The sequence below is a fragment of the Salmo trutta genome, chromosome 20, assembly GCF_901001165.1.
Source record: "Salmo trutta chromosome 20, fSalTru1.1, whole genome shotgun sequence".
Lineage (NCBI taxonomy): Eukaryota > Metazoa > Chordata > Actinopteri > Salmoniformes > Salmonidae > Salmo > Salmo trutta.
The window spans coordinates 5480772-5499679 of record NC_042976.1 but is presented as its reverse complement, the minus strand read 5'-3'; the positions used below and the strand labels follow the sequence as shown (position 1 = coordinate 5499679).

General features: G+C 41.1%; 1 protein-coding gene across 2 annotated transcripts in view; it reads left to right on the top strand.

The window, feature by feature from the left end:
• LOC115155455 (guanylate-binding protein 1) overlaps nt 1-18908 on the top strand; it is a 59431-nt gene that overhangs the window by 24961 nt on the left and 15562 nt on the right. The window contains exons 1-2 of one of the 2 annotated variants that reach the window (XM_029702078.1): nt 13848-13949; nt 14591-14785. In XM_029702078.1, the coding sequence (XP_029557938.1) occupies nt 14614-14785 (172 nt within the window). In that variant the 5' untranslated portion in view covers nt 13848-13949; nt 14591-14613. Of the gene's footprint in view, nt 1-13847; nt 13950-14590; nt 14786-18908 lie in introns of those variants that run through there. The other variant, XM_029702079.1, reaches the window with a different exon arrangement.

Here is an 18908-nt window from a genome sequence, read left to right as displayed (position 1 = left end):
GAAACACAAAAGAACTGTCAATATCCCTCGGCCTGGGGCTCCATGCAAGATCTCACCTCGTGGAGTTGCAATGATCATGAGAACGGTGAGGAATCAGCCCAGAACTACACGGGAGGATCTTGTCAATGATCTCAAGGCAGCTGGGACCATAGTCACCAAGAAAACAATTGGTAACACACTACGCCGTGAAGGACTGAAATCCTGCAGCGCCCGCAATGTGACCCCTGCTCAAGAATACATATACATGCCCGTCTGAAGTTTGCCAATGAACATCTGAATGACTCAGAGGACAACTGGTGAAAGTGTTGTGGTCAGATGAGACCAAAATGGAGCTCTTTGACATCAACTCAACTTGCCGTGTTTGGAGGAGGAGGAATGCTGCCTATGACCCCAAGAACACCATCTCCACCATCAAACATGGAGGTGGAAACATTATGCTTTGGGGGTGTTTTTCTGCAAAGGGGACAGGACAACTTCATCGCATCAAAGGGACAATGGATGGAGCCATGTACCGTCAAATCTTGGATGAGAACCTCCTTCCCTCAGCCAGGACATTGAAAATGGGTCGTGGATGGGTATCCCAGCATGACAATGACCCAAAACACACGGCCAAGGCAACAAAGGAGTGGCTCAAGAAGAAGCACATTAAGGTCCTGGAGTGGCCTAGCCAGTCTCCAGACCTTAATCCCATAGAAAATCTGTGGAGGGAGCTGAAGGTTCGAGTTGCCAAACGTCAGACTCGAAACCTTAATGACTTGGAGAAGATCTACAAAGAGGAGTGGGACAAAATCCCTCCTGAGATGTGTGCAAACCTGGTGGCTAACTACAAGAAACGTCTGACCTCTGTGATTGCAAACAAGGGTTTTGCCACCAAGTACTAAGTCATGTTTTGCAGAGGGGTCAAATACTTATTTCCCTCATTAAAAGGCAAATCAATGTATAACATTTTTGACATGCGTTTTTCTGGATTTTTGTTTTTTTGGCTCACTGTTCAAATAAGCCTACTATTAAAATTATAGACTGATCATTTCTTTGTAAGTGGGCAAAAGTACAAAATCTGCAGGGGATCAAATACTTTTTCCCCCCACTGTATGTATATGAAGTCAGGGTAAAGTGACTAGGCATCAGGATAGATAATAATAAGGTATTTGAGGTAGATATGTACATGAAGTCGGGGTAAAGTGACTAGACATCAGGATAGATAATAATAAGGTATTTGAGGTAGATATGTACATGAAGGCAGGGTTAAGTGACTAGACATCAGGATAGATAAGGTATTTGAGGTAGATGTGTACATGAAGGCAGGGTAAAGTGACTAGGTATCAGGATAGATAAGGTATTTGAGGTAGATATGTAAATGAAGACAGGGTAAAGTGACTAGGCATCAGGATAGATAAGGTTTTAAAGGTAGATAGGTACATGAAGGCAGGGTAAAGTGACTAGGTATCAGGATAGATAGTAATGAGGTATTTGAGGTAGATATGTACATGAAGGCAGGGAAAAGTGACTAGGCATCAGGATAGATAATAATAAGGTATTTGAGGTAGATGTGTACATGAAGGCAGGGTTAAGTGACTAGACATCAGGATAGATAATAATAAGGTATTTGAGGTAGATATGTACATGAAGGCAGGGTAAAGTGACTAGGCATCAGGATAGATAATAAGGTATTTGAGGTAGATATGTACATGAAGGGAGGGTAAAGTGACTAAGCATCAGGATAGATAATAATAAGGTATGAGGTAGATATGTACATAGTGAACAGTCTATGACATGTCTATGACATGGGTGGTCTATGACATGGGTGGCTGGAGTTTTTGGCAATTTCTCTGGTCTTTCTCTGACACCGCCTGATATAGAGGTCCTGGATGGCAGGGAGCTCGGCCCCAGTGATGTACTGGTCTGTCCGCCACCACACTCTGTAGCACTTTGCGGTCAAAGGCAGTGCATTTGCCATGCCAAGCGGTGATGAAGTCAGTCAAGATGCTCTCGATGGTGCAGCTGTAGAATGTTTTGAGGATCTGAGGGCCCATACCAAATCTTTTCAGCCTCCTTCGGTGATCAGGCCGACCACCACTGTGTCATCAGCAATCTTGATGATAGTGTTGGATTCATGAGTGGCCATGCAGTCGTGGGTGAACGGGGAGTACAGGAGGGGACTAAGCACACACCCCTGAGGGTGTTGAGGGTTAGCGTAGGAGAGATGTTGTTGCCTACCCTCACCACCTGGAAGCCGGCCTATCAGGAAGTTCAGGATCCAGTTGCGGAGAGAGAGGTTCAGTCCCAGGGTTCATTGCTTGATGATGAGCTTGGAGTGGACTATCGTGTTGAAGGCTGAGCTGTAGTCCATGAACAGCATTTTCCGTTTTTTTCTTGTCCAGGTGGGAGAGGGCAGTGTGAAGTGCATTTCAGATTGCATCATCTGTGGATCTGTTGGGGTGGTATGTGAATTGGAGTGGGTCTAGGATTGTCTGGGATGATGATGTTGATGTGTGTCCTGACCAGCCTTTCAAAGCACTTCATCATTACAGATGTGAGTGCTACAGGACAATAGTAATTTAGGCAGGTTAACATGGAGCTCTTTGGAACAGGGACAATGGTGGTCAGCTTGAAACATGTTGGGATTACAGACTGGGACAAGAAGAGATTGAAAATGTCTGTGAAGACACTTGCAAACTGGTTTGAGCATGTTTTGAGAACCCGCCTTGGTATTTCCATCTGGCCCGGCGGCCTTGTGATTGTAAACCTGTTTTGCTCACATCGGCCATGGAGAGCGAGATCACAGTCATCTGGAAAAACAGGCTTTCACGCAAGGCACAGTGCTATATTTCTAGAAGCATTTAGGAGTTCTACATTATGGTAAAATAAACATATGAGGCTACATGCTGCTATGCAAATCAAATGTATTGGTCACATACACATGGTTAGTAGATGTTAATGTCAGTGTAGCGAAATGCTTGTGCTTCTAGTTCCGACAGTGCAGTAATATCTAACAAGTAATATCTAACAAATTCACAACAACTACCTTATACACACAAATGTAAAGGGATGAATAAGAATATGTACATATAAATATATGGATGAGCGATGGCCGTGTGGCTGAGGCAAGATGCAGTAGATGTTATAGAACAGTATATACATATGAGGTGTGTAATGTAGGAAATGTAGACATTATTAAAGTGGTGTTATTTAAAGTGACTAATGATACATTTATTAATATATTAATATATTTTTGGGTGACAGAGGTCATGAGCTCCTCGGACACGCCAGGACCCCCCCCCCCCCCCCCCCCCCAGACACACACACACCCCACCAACCTTTGAGGGAGAGACAGAGACAGAAAGAGCCTGATATTTCATTCAATGTAAATTACATTTCCTTTTATAATCTTTAGTACTGAAATGCATGCATATTACACATTATTATTGAACAATACTACATAATACATGTTTATATTTATAATTATTTTGTTGAAGGAAATACTTTTTTTTAACTGTATTCATATAAAACAAGGCCTTTTGCTCCTTGATCAGGATTCTCTGTATGTAAACCCACAGACCTGACACCTCCCCCCTGCAGCCTGGACACACCCACAGAGACATAGCCCGTGAAAGAGCTGTCATTCATTGAAGGTAAATACACTTTTCTTTTTGAAAAACTTTTATTTCCTTTCTAAAATGTTAATACAGAAATGTCTACATATTACTTTTATTAAAAAGTGCACTATGCATTATGAAACTATACCTTATTTTTATGAAACTCAGGTACCTGTGCGCTGTCGTTTTTCTCTTTGTTATTTTGTCTTTAGTGTTTTTGAGTTATAATAAATTTCATCATGAGCACTCAACACTTACCTTAATTTTATTTTTTTACTAAACATTTATATAAATCATACATATTAATATCATACAATACTACACTTTAATATCCATTAAATGTTTACATGTATAATTATTTTATTGTAGGAAATACTGTTTTTAAATGTATTTGTCTTAGAAAATAATGTTTTCAGTAAGTTTCTCTGCTTGTAACCTAACGCCCTGCCACACACACACCCCCATGCTCACACCGCCACAGACTCACAGACAGAGATATTTCATTAAAGGTAAACTACATTTTAAAACCCTTTATTTAAAAAAAAATATTACTACCAACATTTAAACATATTACTATTAAAAAAAGTTTACTATGCAATATTAAACTATACCTCTTTTTTTACTAAACCATATATATATATATATATCTCATACATATTATTATCACACATTACTACATAATATATATTTAAAATGTATAAATATTTTTAATTGCTGGAAAGACAGATGTTTTAATGTCTTAGAAAAGAAGGCCTCGGGTTCTCTCTGCTTGTAACCCCACAGCTTGTAACTGTTATCGTAGAGAGGGGACCAAAAGCGCAGTGTGTTGAGTGTTCATGATGAAATGTATTATAACTCAAAAACACTAAAGACAAAATAACAAAGAGAAAAAAGGACAGCGCACAGTTCTTTCAGGTACATAGACTAAACAGAAATACAAAACTGAAAATAACTACCCACAAAACACAGGTGGGAAAAGGCTGCCTTAGTATGGTTCCGAATCAGAGACAACGATAGACAGCTGCCTCTGATTGGAAACCATATCTGGCCAAAACATAGACATAAAATACAGAGAATGCCCACCCCATATCCCACCCCGACCTAACTAAACAGAGAAAAACGTCTCTCTCATGGCAGGGCGTGACAGTAACCTGTCACCACCCATGCAACTAGGCCTCACACATACCCCAAGGGGGAGAGAGACAGAGACAGGGATTTCATTCATTGAAGGTGAATCACAATATACCTAGAATTGGTCTAGGAGACATGTTTTCTGTACTTTCTCTCTCTTGAGGTTTCTTGTCGCTCGTAGTGTAACAGCTCTTACATATACTGAGGCATAACTACCCCGGAAATTACTGTTTCATATACAAGATCCCTTGTACATGAAGGCAGGTTAAAGTGACTAGGCATCAGGATAGATAATAATAATAAGGTATTTGAGGTAGATACAGTTGAAGTCAGAAGTTTACATACACCTTAGCCAAATACATTTAAACTCAGTTTTTCACAATGAGGTAGATATGTACATGAAGGCAGGTAAGAATATACTCAAAAAGAGAACAATTATAAAAACCTAGAAACAGGGGCAATAACCAATAGTCCGAGTACAATAATCAGAGAAAGAAAAATAACATGGATATAAATAGGAGAGAATAGGTTGTGGTCAAAGTCATTTAGGGCTTGAACAGACCGCTAAGTAACTAAAACTATTTCTACCATGACCTGGTCAATGACGACCAGCCACCAGCGCTGTAGAGATCACAATGATGACGTTTCTGATTTGTAATGAACCTGACGGCTGCATGATACACTGAATCAAGTGCTCTCAGGGTAGTGGTTGAGGCCTGCACATATATAACATCACTAAAATCTAAAACCGCCAGTAATGTACATCGTACCAGCTCCTTCCTGGCCTCCAAAGAAAAACTAGCCTTATGCCGATAATAAAAACCAATTCTCAGCTTGAGCTTCCTTATCAAGTTCTCTACATGCACAGTGGAGCTCAGCTTATCATCATCCCACACACCCAAATATTTGTACACTTTAACTTGCTCTATAGTATGTCCAGCCAATGTAGCAATGTAGCAATTTAATGATTAGTAACATGCCTGCCATTTGAAAATACCATGCATTTTGTTTTCAGATGATGATGTTGTTATTGTTTGCTGTGGCAGTCATCAGGTTACCCCTAAAGCAATGTATGATCTTGACGTCGCAGTTTACGGATGTCGTGCCAGGCCAAGTTGATGAGATGATACTGGGCAGCAATGCCATCAAGAAGCTGATAAAGCTACTGAAAGAATCCGAGACTCATGTCTATGCCCGATAGCAATCAAAGTGATGAACACTGTCAGTTTATATTACATCTTTCTGAATTGGAAAGAAGTGGAGTCCAAACTGTGCCAGACAGGGTAGGTATGGTCAAGCTCAAGTAAAGGGTGACATTACCGCCACAGAGTGAACATCATGTTTGGGACAAGTTACCTGTGTCTGCAGTCATATCAGTAGGTAGTACAGTGATTGTTGAACTCACTGAATCCAAGACCAGACCAAAACACATACTGATAGGGACGATGTCGTGTCTTTGGCTATGCCGGATTAAGTGATATGACATGCTATTCTAGAAAATCCTTTCTCTGTAATTAATATCACCTGATTCGCTAATCATGTAAATGTAATTAACTAGAAAGTCGGGACACCACGGAAGAGTGTTTATAGAGCCATTATCTTCCGAATAAACTCTTAAAGACTTTAATATTTTACATCGATTGCCGTCAATATTAATCCTCATTTTATTTTCAGTCTCACAATGAAAGTTGTAAATTCTTGGTTATTTTCACGAACCCTGGCTAATAAGTTGAATCAGCAAAACACAATTGGGTTTAATTATTTATTTACTAAATACCTAACTAATCACACAGAATTACATATACACAGAATACAAATGATGTCATACAGAAAACGTCCATGGTGGATGGAGCCGACATGGCGGCTTGTTACACAAAGAAAGGGGGTTGGGCTTGAATGAAAGAGCGGGAAGACTTAGGAACAAAGAAACAGCAGCTATGCTATCGTAAATACAGAATATTATGCATTCTAAATTACCGCCCATTTGGAAAAGGAAAATGCAATAACTATTTACTCTGAGCTGCGCTTCGGTAGATTGGTTGTAGATGCTGGTCGGGTTGGCCAACAGATCTTCCGGTCCTCGCAAGAGTGTCAATGGTGGTAAAGTGGATACATTGAAGTATCTTCGTCTGTGGTAGACTGGATCCGTCGTCCGTCCTTTCCTAGCCCACGTCTACAGCGGCCGCTGCTAACTCAACGCCTAGGAAGTATCACTTCTGTAGTGAAAAAGTTCAAAGTTCATACCATTCACAACCAAAACTCACACCGGGGTTGGCTTAGTTCTGTACTTGACATGTGTGTCCTTGTAACGCAGAGGCTGCAGACCTCACGTAGTGGAACCCGGTTACATTGTGTCATTGTCTTATATAGTGGCGAGGGGAGAATGGTGTGTCATCGTTTATAACCCCTGTCTCTTCACAGGGGCGGGCCACTGATAAAGCTGGGCACTTTCCTTATGAAAACCCAATTCTCTCATTTGGAAGCTAAAATTACATTTAATCTCCTAACAAACAATTTCAATGTCAAACATTTCAATTGCATAACAATTCCACGTGACTCTGATAACTAGAGGGTGTATACTTTCCCAGGTACAGTTTATGTCGTCCTGTCATCAGTCATAATGTCTCAGATGACAACCGAACTGACATCCATACTCATTAAGTTCCAAAGCATATTTCCAACTGGTTTTATTACCAAAATATGGTTCCTTTTCCCCATTTGTTTGATGTTCCCAGACTCTCTATATTTAACAAAGGCTATTCAACAGTCCTTCAGTAGGGTCAGGAAGAGAGGGGAAGGGAACAAGGTATTTATGGGGGGGTCATAAACCTTACCCACAGGCCAACGTCATGACAGAGAGTTATCACTCCATTATGGGAAGATGATTCTATCCCACTTAAAGTAGCCAATCCTACAAACAAAATAATCAATTCTGAAGAGAAATACAAAAATTGCTGAGGTGTCTCCTTGCATTGCAGTAGAGGACTTGCCGGGGGTTGACAGTATCCAGTCTAATGTGCACAGAGCTCTGACATCCCATCAAGAACAAAATAAGAGATGGCAAGTGTTCTGAGAGATCTTGGATTGCAGGATATAGACTTGGAGTCCTGTGAAGTCTCATTGGAATGCTGCACCTCATTGAAAATCATGAGTCAAACTTTTCTAGGCACAAAATGGATTGTGGTGAGGCAAAGGACTTTGTCCACAGAATGAATCTTGTCGATGACAAGCCGTTCCATCTGCCTTACCGATATCTCCAAGCCACTATGAGAAGCTGAGAACTGCCCTGGATGAGATGGAAGAAAGAGGCATCATTCGCAAGTCTATGAGAGAATATGCATCTGCGCTTGTTCTGGTGTTGAGGAAAAATGACGATCTCAGAATTTGCACTGATTTCCGGTGGCTCACTGCCAGAACAATAAAAGATGCCCATCCCTTGCCCCACCAGGCCGACGCCCTAGCTGCACTCGGAGGAAATGCATTTTTCTCAACAATGGATCTCACGTCAGGCTTCTATAACGTTCCTTTACACGAAGAGGACAAGAAGTATATTGCGTTTTCACAACCGTTTGGACTCCATGAATACAATAGGTTACCACAGGGCCTATCGAACAGTTCAACGTTCATGCGTATGATGATGTCTATATTTGGTGATGAGAACTTCACAAGCCTACTGTGCTGTCTTGATGACATAACGGTCTTTGCACCTACTGAGCAGTTAGCACTTGAACGCCTCCAGATGGTGTTTTCTCGTCTGTCAAAACACAACTTGAAGCTGGCTCCCAAGAGGTGCTACTTCTTAACTTCTCTAGGGTAGGAGGCAGTATTTTGACGTCCGGATGAAAGGCGTGCCCAAATTAAACTGCCTGCTACTCAGACTCAGAAGGTAGGATATGCATATTATTAGTAGATTTGGATAGAAAACACTCTGAAGTTTCTAAAACTGTTTGAATGATGTCTGTGAGTACAACAGAACTCATATGGCAGGCAAAACCCTGAGACAAATCCAACCAGGAAGTGGGAAATCTGAGGCTTGCAGTTTTTTCAAGTGATTGCCTATCTAACACACAGTGACTTAGGGTTCATTTTGCACTTTGTAAGGCTTCCACTAGATGTCAACAGTCTTTAGAAAGCTGTTTGAGGCTTCTATGGTGAACAGAGAGCGAACAAAGGAAGTTGGTAGTTGTTGACTCAGGAAAGGACATGAGTTCATTGGCGTGCATTGACGTGAGAGGTAGCTGTGTTCCATTACATTTTCAAGACATTGGAATCGTCCGGTTGGAATATTATTGAAGTTTCATGATAAAAAGGCCTTAAAGATTGATGCTATACATCGTTTGACATGTTTCTACGAACGTAAATATAACTTTTTTTTACTTTTCGTCGTGAAATTTTCGGCGCTTCCTGCATTTGGAGTAGTGGACTGAATGCGCTAACAACAAGGAGGTATTTGGACATAAATTATGGACTTTATCGAACAAAACAACATTTATTGTGGACCTGGGATTTCTGGGAGTGCATTCTGATGAAGATCATCAAAGGTAAGTGAATATTTATAATGCTATTTATGATTTTAGATTACTCCAAAATGGCGGGTATCTGTATTGCCTGCTGTTGTTTTCTGAGCGCCGTATTACTGCAAAGTGTGCTTTCCCCGTGAAGCTTTTTTTAAATCTGTCACAGCGGTTGCATTAACCTGTTATGGCTAGGGGGCAGTATTTTCACGGCCGGATAAAAAAAGTACCCGATTTAATCTGATTATTACTCCTGCCCAGAAACTAGAATATGCATATAATTATTAGCTTTGGATAGAAAACACTCCAAAGTTTCTACAACTGTTTGAATGGTGTCTGTGAGTATAACAGAACTCATTTGGCAGGCCGAAACCTGAGAAGATTCTGTACAGGAAGTACCCTGTCTGACCATTTCTTGACCATGTTGATTATCTCTATCCATTACAGGGGATCTCTGCTGTTACGTGACACTTCCTACGGCTCCCATGGGATCTCAGAAGGCGGCAAAAAGCTGAATCGTGGCTTTGCAGGCTCTGGCTGAAAAACATTAGCGCGTTTGGATAGTGGCCAGTAACAGTACTATGAGACTTAGGCTCGTGCACGAGGGGATAGCATGCTTTTATTTTCTCTCTCTTTGTACGTATACACGCTTTCCCGGTCAGAATATTATCGCTTTTTTACGAGAAAAGTGGCATAAAAATTCATTTTAAACAGCGGTTGACATGCTTCGAAGGACGGTAATGGAATATTTAGAAATCTTTTGTCACGAAATGCGCCATGCTCGTGACCCTTATTTACACTTCGGATAGTGTCTTGAACGCACTAACAAAACGCCGCTGTTTGGATATAACTATGGATTATTTTGGACCAAACCAACATTTGTTATTGAAGTAGAAGTCCTGGGAGTGCATTCTGACAAAGAACACCAAAGGTAATCAAACTTTTCTAATAGTCAATCGGAGTTTGGTGAAGGCTAAACTTGCTGGGTGTCTAAATAGCTAGCCCTGTGATGCTGGGCTATCTACTGAGAATATTGCAAAATGTGCTTTCACCGAAAAGCTATTTTAAAATCAGACATATCGAGTGCATTGAGGAGTTCTGTATCTATAATTCTTAAAATAATTGTTATGTTTTTTGTGAACGTTTATCGTGAGTAATTTAGTAAATTCACCGGAAGTTTGCGGGGGGTATGCTAGTTCTGAACGTCACATGCTAATGTAAAAAAGCTGGTTTTTGATATAAATATGAACTTGATTGAACAAAACATGCATGCATTGTATAACATAATGTCCTAGGGTTGTCATCTGATGAAGATCATCAAAGGTTAGTGCTGCATTTAGCTGTGGTTTTGTTTTTTGTGACATTATATGCTAGCTTGAAAAAATGGGTGTCTGATTATTTCTGGCTGGGTACTCTGCTGACATAATCTAATGTTTTGCTTTCGCTGTAAAGCCTTTTTGAAATCGGACAGTGTGGTTAGATTAACGAGAGTCTTGTCTTTAAAATGCTCATGTAAAATAGTCATGTTTGAAAAATGGAAGTTTTCGGATTTTAGAGGAGTTTGTATTTCGCGCCACCCCCTATCATTGGATATTGGATACAGCTTGGAATCAAACCAGGGTCTGTAGTGACACCTTTAGCACAGAGATTCCAAGCTGTATCACAACTGGCCGTGATTGGGAGCCCCATAGGGCTGCACACAGTTGACCCAGCGTTGTCTACAAAGCATGTGACAAAAAACATTTGAGCTTATGACAACATGGTCTTGGAGGCTACTTTCACTTTCAGTAGCCTGCTGTGTAGTGTTTGCCATTTAGAGATTGATTTGCAGGGGATCCTTGGCTGTATCTGGCAAAGAAAATACGCGTCTACGTGAGTATCTGGGATCCACACAGCATTTCAGGGAACCAATGGGCTGAATCCTAACTTTAGATCTGCAGGCTAAACTTATTTCAATTCAATCTATCATGGCAAACTCCCATCAATAACAATTGCTGTGCGTATGCATCTCAAGTATGAATTCTGCCCTATTTTTCCTAGGTATCTCCAAGTCTTTGTTCCACATCTGCACTAACACGCCTGTTTCAAATAATACATTAATAATGGTCTTAAGTCTGGACCTTAAATATTTTAATATCGTGTCAATGCTGGGTTAGAATAAAATATGTTCATACATTTTGTCTCTAGGCACAAGAGAGTGGAATGCATTATCATGGGAATTTAATTCAAGAATCAATGATGATTAATTGGTATCTACCATTAGCTGCTTTGAAGTGATCATTTGATCATGGGTTTCCCAATGTGCCTCTTTAAAAACAATTGCATGTTATTGTTCTCAGAAAGCAGTCCTGAGCGTGCTGCCAGACTTTCCTGACTCCATAGACTGTATGCAGTGCACTGACTAGTTTTCCATGCAAATGTTTTTACTTGATAAATACTGCACCCAACATCTTAGCTAGATGTAAAATTGTGCGACTAAGATTTCAGCGGCAAAAAAAGTATAAATTAATTACAGATTTCTTAATGTATCTTAGAATTATTCAGATTATTTTGAGGAAGTCACTATTTTGAGGAAGTGGCTATGATGCTACGGTGACTCAGGAGGGACAAAAAACAGAACCTGCCAGGGTATTCAGTCATGGCCGCTAGTATTTGTTAATGAGCATTGGTGAAAAACGAGGCCAAATCAGGAAGTACAGTCGTCCGTTAAATATTTGAATAGTGTGTTAGTGCTTGGTTGGAATGAAAGCCTCCAATAGGATAAGACCTTGATAGTGAACACCAGACCTTGATAGTGAACACCAGGCCTTGATAGTGAACACCAGGCCTTGATAGTGAACACCAGGCCTTGATAGTGAACACCAAACCTTGATAGTGAACACCAGGCCTCGATAGTGGACACCAGACATCGATAGTGAACACCAGGCCTTGATAGTGAACATCAGGCCTTGATAGTGAACACCAGGCCTTGTATTTTGCAATGGGCACAAGAAAGATGTGTGAGGGTTTATTTGGGGGATTTAATATTTAGTTCTCAAATATTTAATATTGTCACGGCCGTCGTATGAATTGGACCAAGGCGCAGCGGGTACGTGAATGCTCATTTTTATTCACCCCCCCAAAAAAACAAGAAAACGAACAGCCGGTCAACAAACAGTCTTGCAGTCAACAAACAGTCTTGCAAGCAACACACAGCTATGCTAAGAACAACTACCCACAACACCCAAAACCAAACATACTCCTAATTATAGGACCTTCAATCAGAGGCAACAATAACCAGCTGCTTCCAATTGAAGGCCCCAATCTCATTTACTAAACATAGAAATAAACACCCTAGAAACAGACATAGAACCATACAATATAGAACTAAACCAAAAACCCCGGAAACATAAATCAAACGCCCCTCTACATAAACACACATTCAAAACCATATAAAACAAATACCTCCTGCCACGTCCTGACCAAACTATAATAACAAATAACCCCTTTACTGGTCAGGACGTGACAAATATTTAAGTATTAATGAGGATTAACTTGTATCAACCATTCACAAAAGGATTTTCGTGTAGGCCATTTGATGTGCGTAAAATTAGGCCCTAAAGTTTAGGCTTAAACACTAATGCCAGATAGATAAAAGTAATGAAGGATAAAATCTATAGATATAAATTACACAACAATGATGATTCATTTATGGATTTTTTATGGATTATTTTCTATTTATTCAAACAGACCGCCACCCATCCGCCCTACAAATAGACCACATTTCATAACCCTAAATCGTCCCGCCCCATGGATATAACCACAGAAGGTATTTTTCTTTACTGTCTATATTCTAGTCTTACTCGCCCTATAGTGTCAAGCCCTGACCATAGAGAGCACTTGGTTCTCTATGGTGTAGTAGGTCAGGGCGTGACTAGGGGGTGTTCTAAGTTATATATTTCTATGTTGGTGATCTTGGTATGGTTCTCAATTAAAGGCAGCTGATGTTCGTTGTCTCTAATTGGGGATCATACTTAAGGGTTCCCTGTTCCCACCTGCTTTGTGGGATATTGTTTTTGAGAGAGTGCATGTAGCACCGCAGTGCTGCACGGTTGTTGTTGTTGTTGTTGTTGTTGTTGTTGTTGTTGTTGTTGTTGTTGTTGTTGTTGTTGTTGTTGTTGTTGTTGTTGTTGTTGTTTGTTTGTTTGTTTGTTTGTTTGTTTGTTTGTTTGTTTGTTTGTTTGTTTGTTTGTTTGTTTCACTTAATAAAGATGTGGAACTCCAATCACGCTGCGCCTTGGTCCGTCTCTCCACGGTCGTGACATATAGACTATTCACCTCTCCTCTCTTGACACTAACAATGGATTCAAACTGAACAAATAAGAAATTAATCTCGGTCTTTGTTGTTTAGTGCTCCAACTCCTTTTTGCCTCGAATTAGTCCTTATCCAAGGGCTTATCAAGGTTTTTCTTGATAAGCCCTTGTTGTTAGAAGGCATTGTACTTTAGTACATTGTACAGTTCCATTGGCACTCATGAATAAAAGCAACTGGGAATCGGAGGTAGTTCCTGTTAAACTGCATTCTTGTAGTACTTAGGTAATGAATGAGTTTCACCAGACGGGTCACTTTCACTTTCAGTGTCTGCAGCCTTTAAATAGCCTGCTGCTTGGTTATTTTGCCAAATTGGTTTGCAAGGATCCTTGACTGTCAGCGAAGCTACGAGTATATGTGAGTATCAAGCCTGACTTTAACATGAGTTCTGATTTCCAAACCCACAGATATTCAAACTCTTCGCTGGTTGACCTAATCCTGACAAATTGTCTCCATAAGTACTTGGCCAGTGGCGTCTTTACAAATGATCTCAGCGACCACTTTCCTATTGCTTGTACTAAAGATACCAAACTGAACAACTCTGATTGTTGTAGATTTATGAAGACGTTAATAATTTTATTTTGCCCCAGGCGTTCCTTCGTGATCTGTATTCTTCAGAGTTTCTCTATCAGCTGCATTCCCTACCCTGATTTGTCTGTAGTATTGTTCTCATGTTCTCATGACACACACCAACAGCACTAACAAACCTGTATCAAACCTGTACCTTGATATTTTGAATCAGGCATGTTAGTGCTGGATTAATATCCAAGCCTAAAGAACCAGTCACTACTGGAGCAGGAGATCCCTGCATTAGAATTTTGTCTTTAGTTGCTGTCAAACTATTTACTATTATTATTGTTATATATCATTATTGAAAGTAAAATGGTTTATGATGTCAAAATGTGTTGTATTTTGCTATTGACACAAGAAGGAGTAGCATCATAGAGGTTAAATAAGTATTAATGATGATTAACTTGTATCAACCATTTACTTTGAAGCGATCTTGTGAAGCCACTTGACCATGGACTCCCCAATGTGCCTCGTTAACAACGCTGACGGAGAGCTTCGCGTAGAACCAGAGGCCATCGACTACCTGAAGGGACTGAAACAGAAAGTCGTAGTTGTGGCGGTGGTCGGGCTGTATCGCACCGGCAAGTCCTACCTCATGAACAAGCTGGCTCAGAAGAGAAATGGTGAGAGACAAATATATCTTTATTTACAAACAGCTTTGGATAAAAATGGGATTGATAGACCCAACAACACAAAAATGACATGTTTTAGTAAGTGGTGTCAGGTGTGGTCACGAGACGTTTCCAAGTGTCCCTAAACCTCTCCAAAGTGGCAGATGTCCTGTAAATGTGATAATTCCAGTACTATTACATATCTGCAATCCCTAAATGCTATTTGTTCAGTATAAAAACACAATTTCTACCATATTTTTATTTTATTTAACCTTTATTTAACTAGGCAAGTCAGATAATGTTACCGATGTGAAAAGGCTAGCTAGTTAGCAGGGTGCGCGCTAATAGCGTTTCAATCGGTGACGTCACTCACTCTGAGACCTTGAAGTAGTTGTTCCACCTTGCTCTGCGAGGGCCGCGGCTTTTGTGGCGCGATGGGTAACGATTCTTCGTGGGGAGGCAGTTGTCTGTGCGTGCAGATGGTCCCTGGTTCGAGCCTAGGTGGTGGTAGGGGCGAGGAGAGGAACGGAAGCAATACAGTTACATTAAGAACAAATTCTTATTTACAACGATGGCCTACCAGGGAACAGTGTTCAGGGGCAGAACCTCACTCAAACTGTGGTGGTGTTATGGGGTATCCAGGGTACATTCATGTGCCCCTTCAACCTATCAAAAATGTCTGAATGTGGTAATTGCACTGTTTTTGCACACTTGATGTGCCCAAAAGTTATTGTTCACTATGAAAACTACATTTCTACAACACCAACTTCTCTCAAACATTGTGGTGGTGTCAAGGGACATACAAGGGATATCCAAATGGTTTTTCAACCTCTCCAAAGTGCTTTAACGTTTAGCCTAGGCATATCCAATGTATATACAAATTAACTGTTCACAAAAACAATATAAAAACAACAGATATACATTAAAGAATATATCAACATGTCTTATCAAACACAAACTTGGTTACACATGTGTCCTTCACTAAAAAAAGTGCAAAAATAGACATAAGCTGAATTATTTACAAAATGGCGTTCGTGTTTGTTTTACATCCCAGGTGTAGATGATTAGATTTCACTGTAGCTTGTGCATGTTGTGTTAGTCTTTGAAACAGTCTCTCTCTCTGACAGGAAACAAAAAGAGAACTGGCATTTCGGACAGAAGATCTGGCATTGCACCCTTTTCTCCTGTCTGTGTTTAGTGAAATGCTTGCAGTTCTTTCTTTTTGTCTTTTGGCATGTGTGTTGGATAGTGGCACTCACCTTGAGTGGGGGGTCTTGTGATGGTTGTGAGGTTGCTTTGGGACCCCAATTCAGCCATTTCCCACACCAGCTGCTATCCGAAGGCCAACTGGGAGAGAGAGGTTTGACCTTTTGTTTTGGCCATTTGCTTGTGGAGAATGAAAGTATTTACTGTAGCAATGTCCACAAAAGGGTTAAAAAAAAGTCTTATACCACTTCCTGGTCTTGTGGAAGACCTGGTAGTAGCCTGGTAGTAGCCTATCAGAGCATCAGATAGGTTGACACACCCCCATGCTGGCATTGTAAGTCCTTCACAGAAACAGGAATGGGGACATTCTTCCTTTTTCACCCTCCTTGAGACATGGTTGTTATTGAATGCCTTATGCTGTGTGGTGAGCATGGTTACTTCCCTAGTGTCCTTCCATTTCACAGAAAGCAGCTTGTTGGGGAGGGGTGGCTCCCAAATGTCATCATCCAAATCCTCTGCATCCTTCACTCCTTAGTGAATCAAATAAAGGGATATATTGTTGTAAGACACACAGAATTACAGTTGACTAAGTTTACAAAACAACATCACTGTAAAGTAAAAACACCAAGCCTGGACTTCATCTGTACAGTGACTCACATAGTAGGTGTGAAGCACACACACAATGCATACAAATAAGCAATGTCCATGAGAGTTTAGTGGCCTCTCCAATGGCCGTGAGAGTTTAGTGGCCTCTCCAATGGCCGTGACAGTTTAGTGGCCTCTCCAATGGTCGTGACAGTTTAGTGGCCTCTCCAATGGCCGTGACAGTTTAGTGGCCTCTCCAATGGCCGTGACAGTTTAGTGGCCTCTCCAATGGCCGTGACAGTTTAGTGGCCTCTCCAATGGCCGTGACAGTTTAGTGGCCTCTCCAATGGCCGTGACAGTTTAGTGGCCTCTCCAATGGCCGTGACAGTTTAGTGGCCTCTCCAATGGCCGTGACAGTTTAGTGGCCTCTCCAATGGCCGTGACAGTTTAGTGGCCTCTCCAATGGCCGTGACAGTTTAGTGGACTCTCCAATGGCCGTGACAGTTTAGTGGACTCTCCAATGGCCGTGACAGTTTAGTGGCCTCTCCAATGGCCGTGACAGTTTAGTGGCCTCTCCAATGGCCGTGACAGTTTAGTGGCCTCTCCAATGGCCGTGACAGTTTAGTGGCCTCTGCAAAGTAACGAGGATGAAACTTACAACAGTAAACAGTGAACTAATATGAAACAAAAGACAACTACTTTGGAATTGTATAACATTGACATTTATTGTTACATAGGCTTATGTAAACTAAATCCAAAGCACAAAAAGCAGACAATTTACCGAAAACAAAATACATTTAGTAAATTACTTCATCATTCCAAGATGGCATAGCAGTCAGATGTCCTCTGTCCTCGTCTTGTTGTGTCCTGTGTGTATATATATATATTTACATCTTTTCTTCGCATATTTTTTTATATATTTTTTTCTAAAACTCAACCTCAAAACACTCTCCTGCAACCCGCCTCAACAATAAATAAAAAAAATGTATTATTTACCTCAAATCTGAAATCCACAGCAGAAGCTGGCCAGAGGTTGGCCAGTTCACTGGCTAAAGTTCGAGTTCAGCTAGCCACGGTTGGCGGTCATCAGCTATCGCCAGTTTTCTACAGTGCGACTCAGACCAGAGCATACCGGACCTATTTTCTCTCCATATCCCCGGATTTCTACCGCAGGCTCTGGACATTTACACCTGGAGCTTGCAGCTAGCGTCTATTGGCTAACGTCGGTCCCGGAGCTAACCTCAATTATTTCAGAGCTAGCCAGCTGAAGAGTTCCATCAGCCACTCCTGGGCTATAATCACCTATCCGGACCCGTTTTACTGCCGATGCGGAGCCCCATCGGGCCTTCATGACTGGACTACCGACGTTATCTGCCCGAGGGAGTTATCCAACTGGCCCCTCCATCGCGACGTAACCTGAACGCCCATCTGCGGCCCGCTAATCGTTAGCTGTCTTATCGGCTGCTATCTGAATATGTAACGGCTGTCGTAGAGAGGGGACCAAAGCGCAGCGTGTTGATTGCTCATGATTTTATTTTATTATAACTCAAAACACTGAAGCAAAATAACAAAGAGAAAAAACGAAAGCACACAGTTCTGTCAGGTACATAGACTTAAACAGAAAATAACTACCCACAAACACAGATGGAAAAAAACCCTACTTAAGTATGATCTCCAATATGAGACAATGAGGACCAGCTGCCTCTAATTGGAGATCATCCCCCCAAAAAACATAGAAATCGAAAACTAGAACTAAAACATAGAAATAGGAAACATAGAAAAACACAAAACGTCCCATCACACCCTGACCTACTCTAATAATATTTTACTATGGTCAGGACGTGACAGAATAGGTCTATTCGGACAATTTCCTTGGGCCACTATAACTACAACTATTTTGCCAATTGGACTGGTCCCCCCTACCACACGGAACCCCACTAATCTACAGACGGAAACGCACGGGGTGGCTAAAAACAGACCTCCCTCCATCTTCTGCCAGCTTGCTACCTATGGCTCGACTAGCTGTCTGAATCTCACTGGACCATTATAATCACTCGGCTAAGCATGCCTCTCCTTAATGTCAATATGCCTTGTCCATTGCTGTTCTGGTTAGTGTTTATTGGCTTATTTCACTGAGAGCCTCTAGCCCTGCTCATTATACCTTATCCAACCTTTCAATTCAACCACCCACACATGCTATGACATCTTCTGGTTTCAATGATGTTTCTAGAGACAATATCTCTCTCATCATAACTCAATGCCTAGGTTTACCTCCACTGTATTCACATCCTACCATACCTTTGTCTGTACATTATACCTTGAAGCTATTTTATCGCCCCAAGAA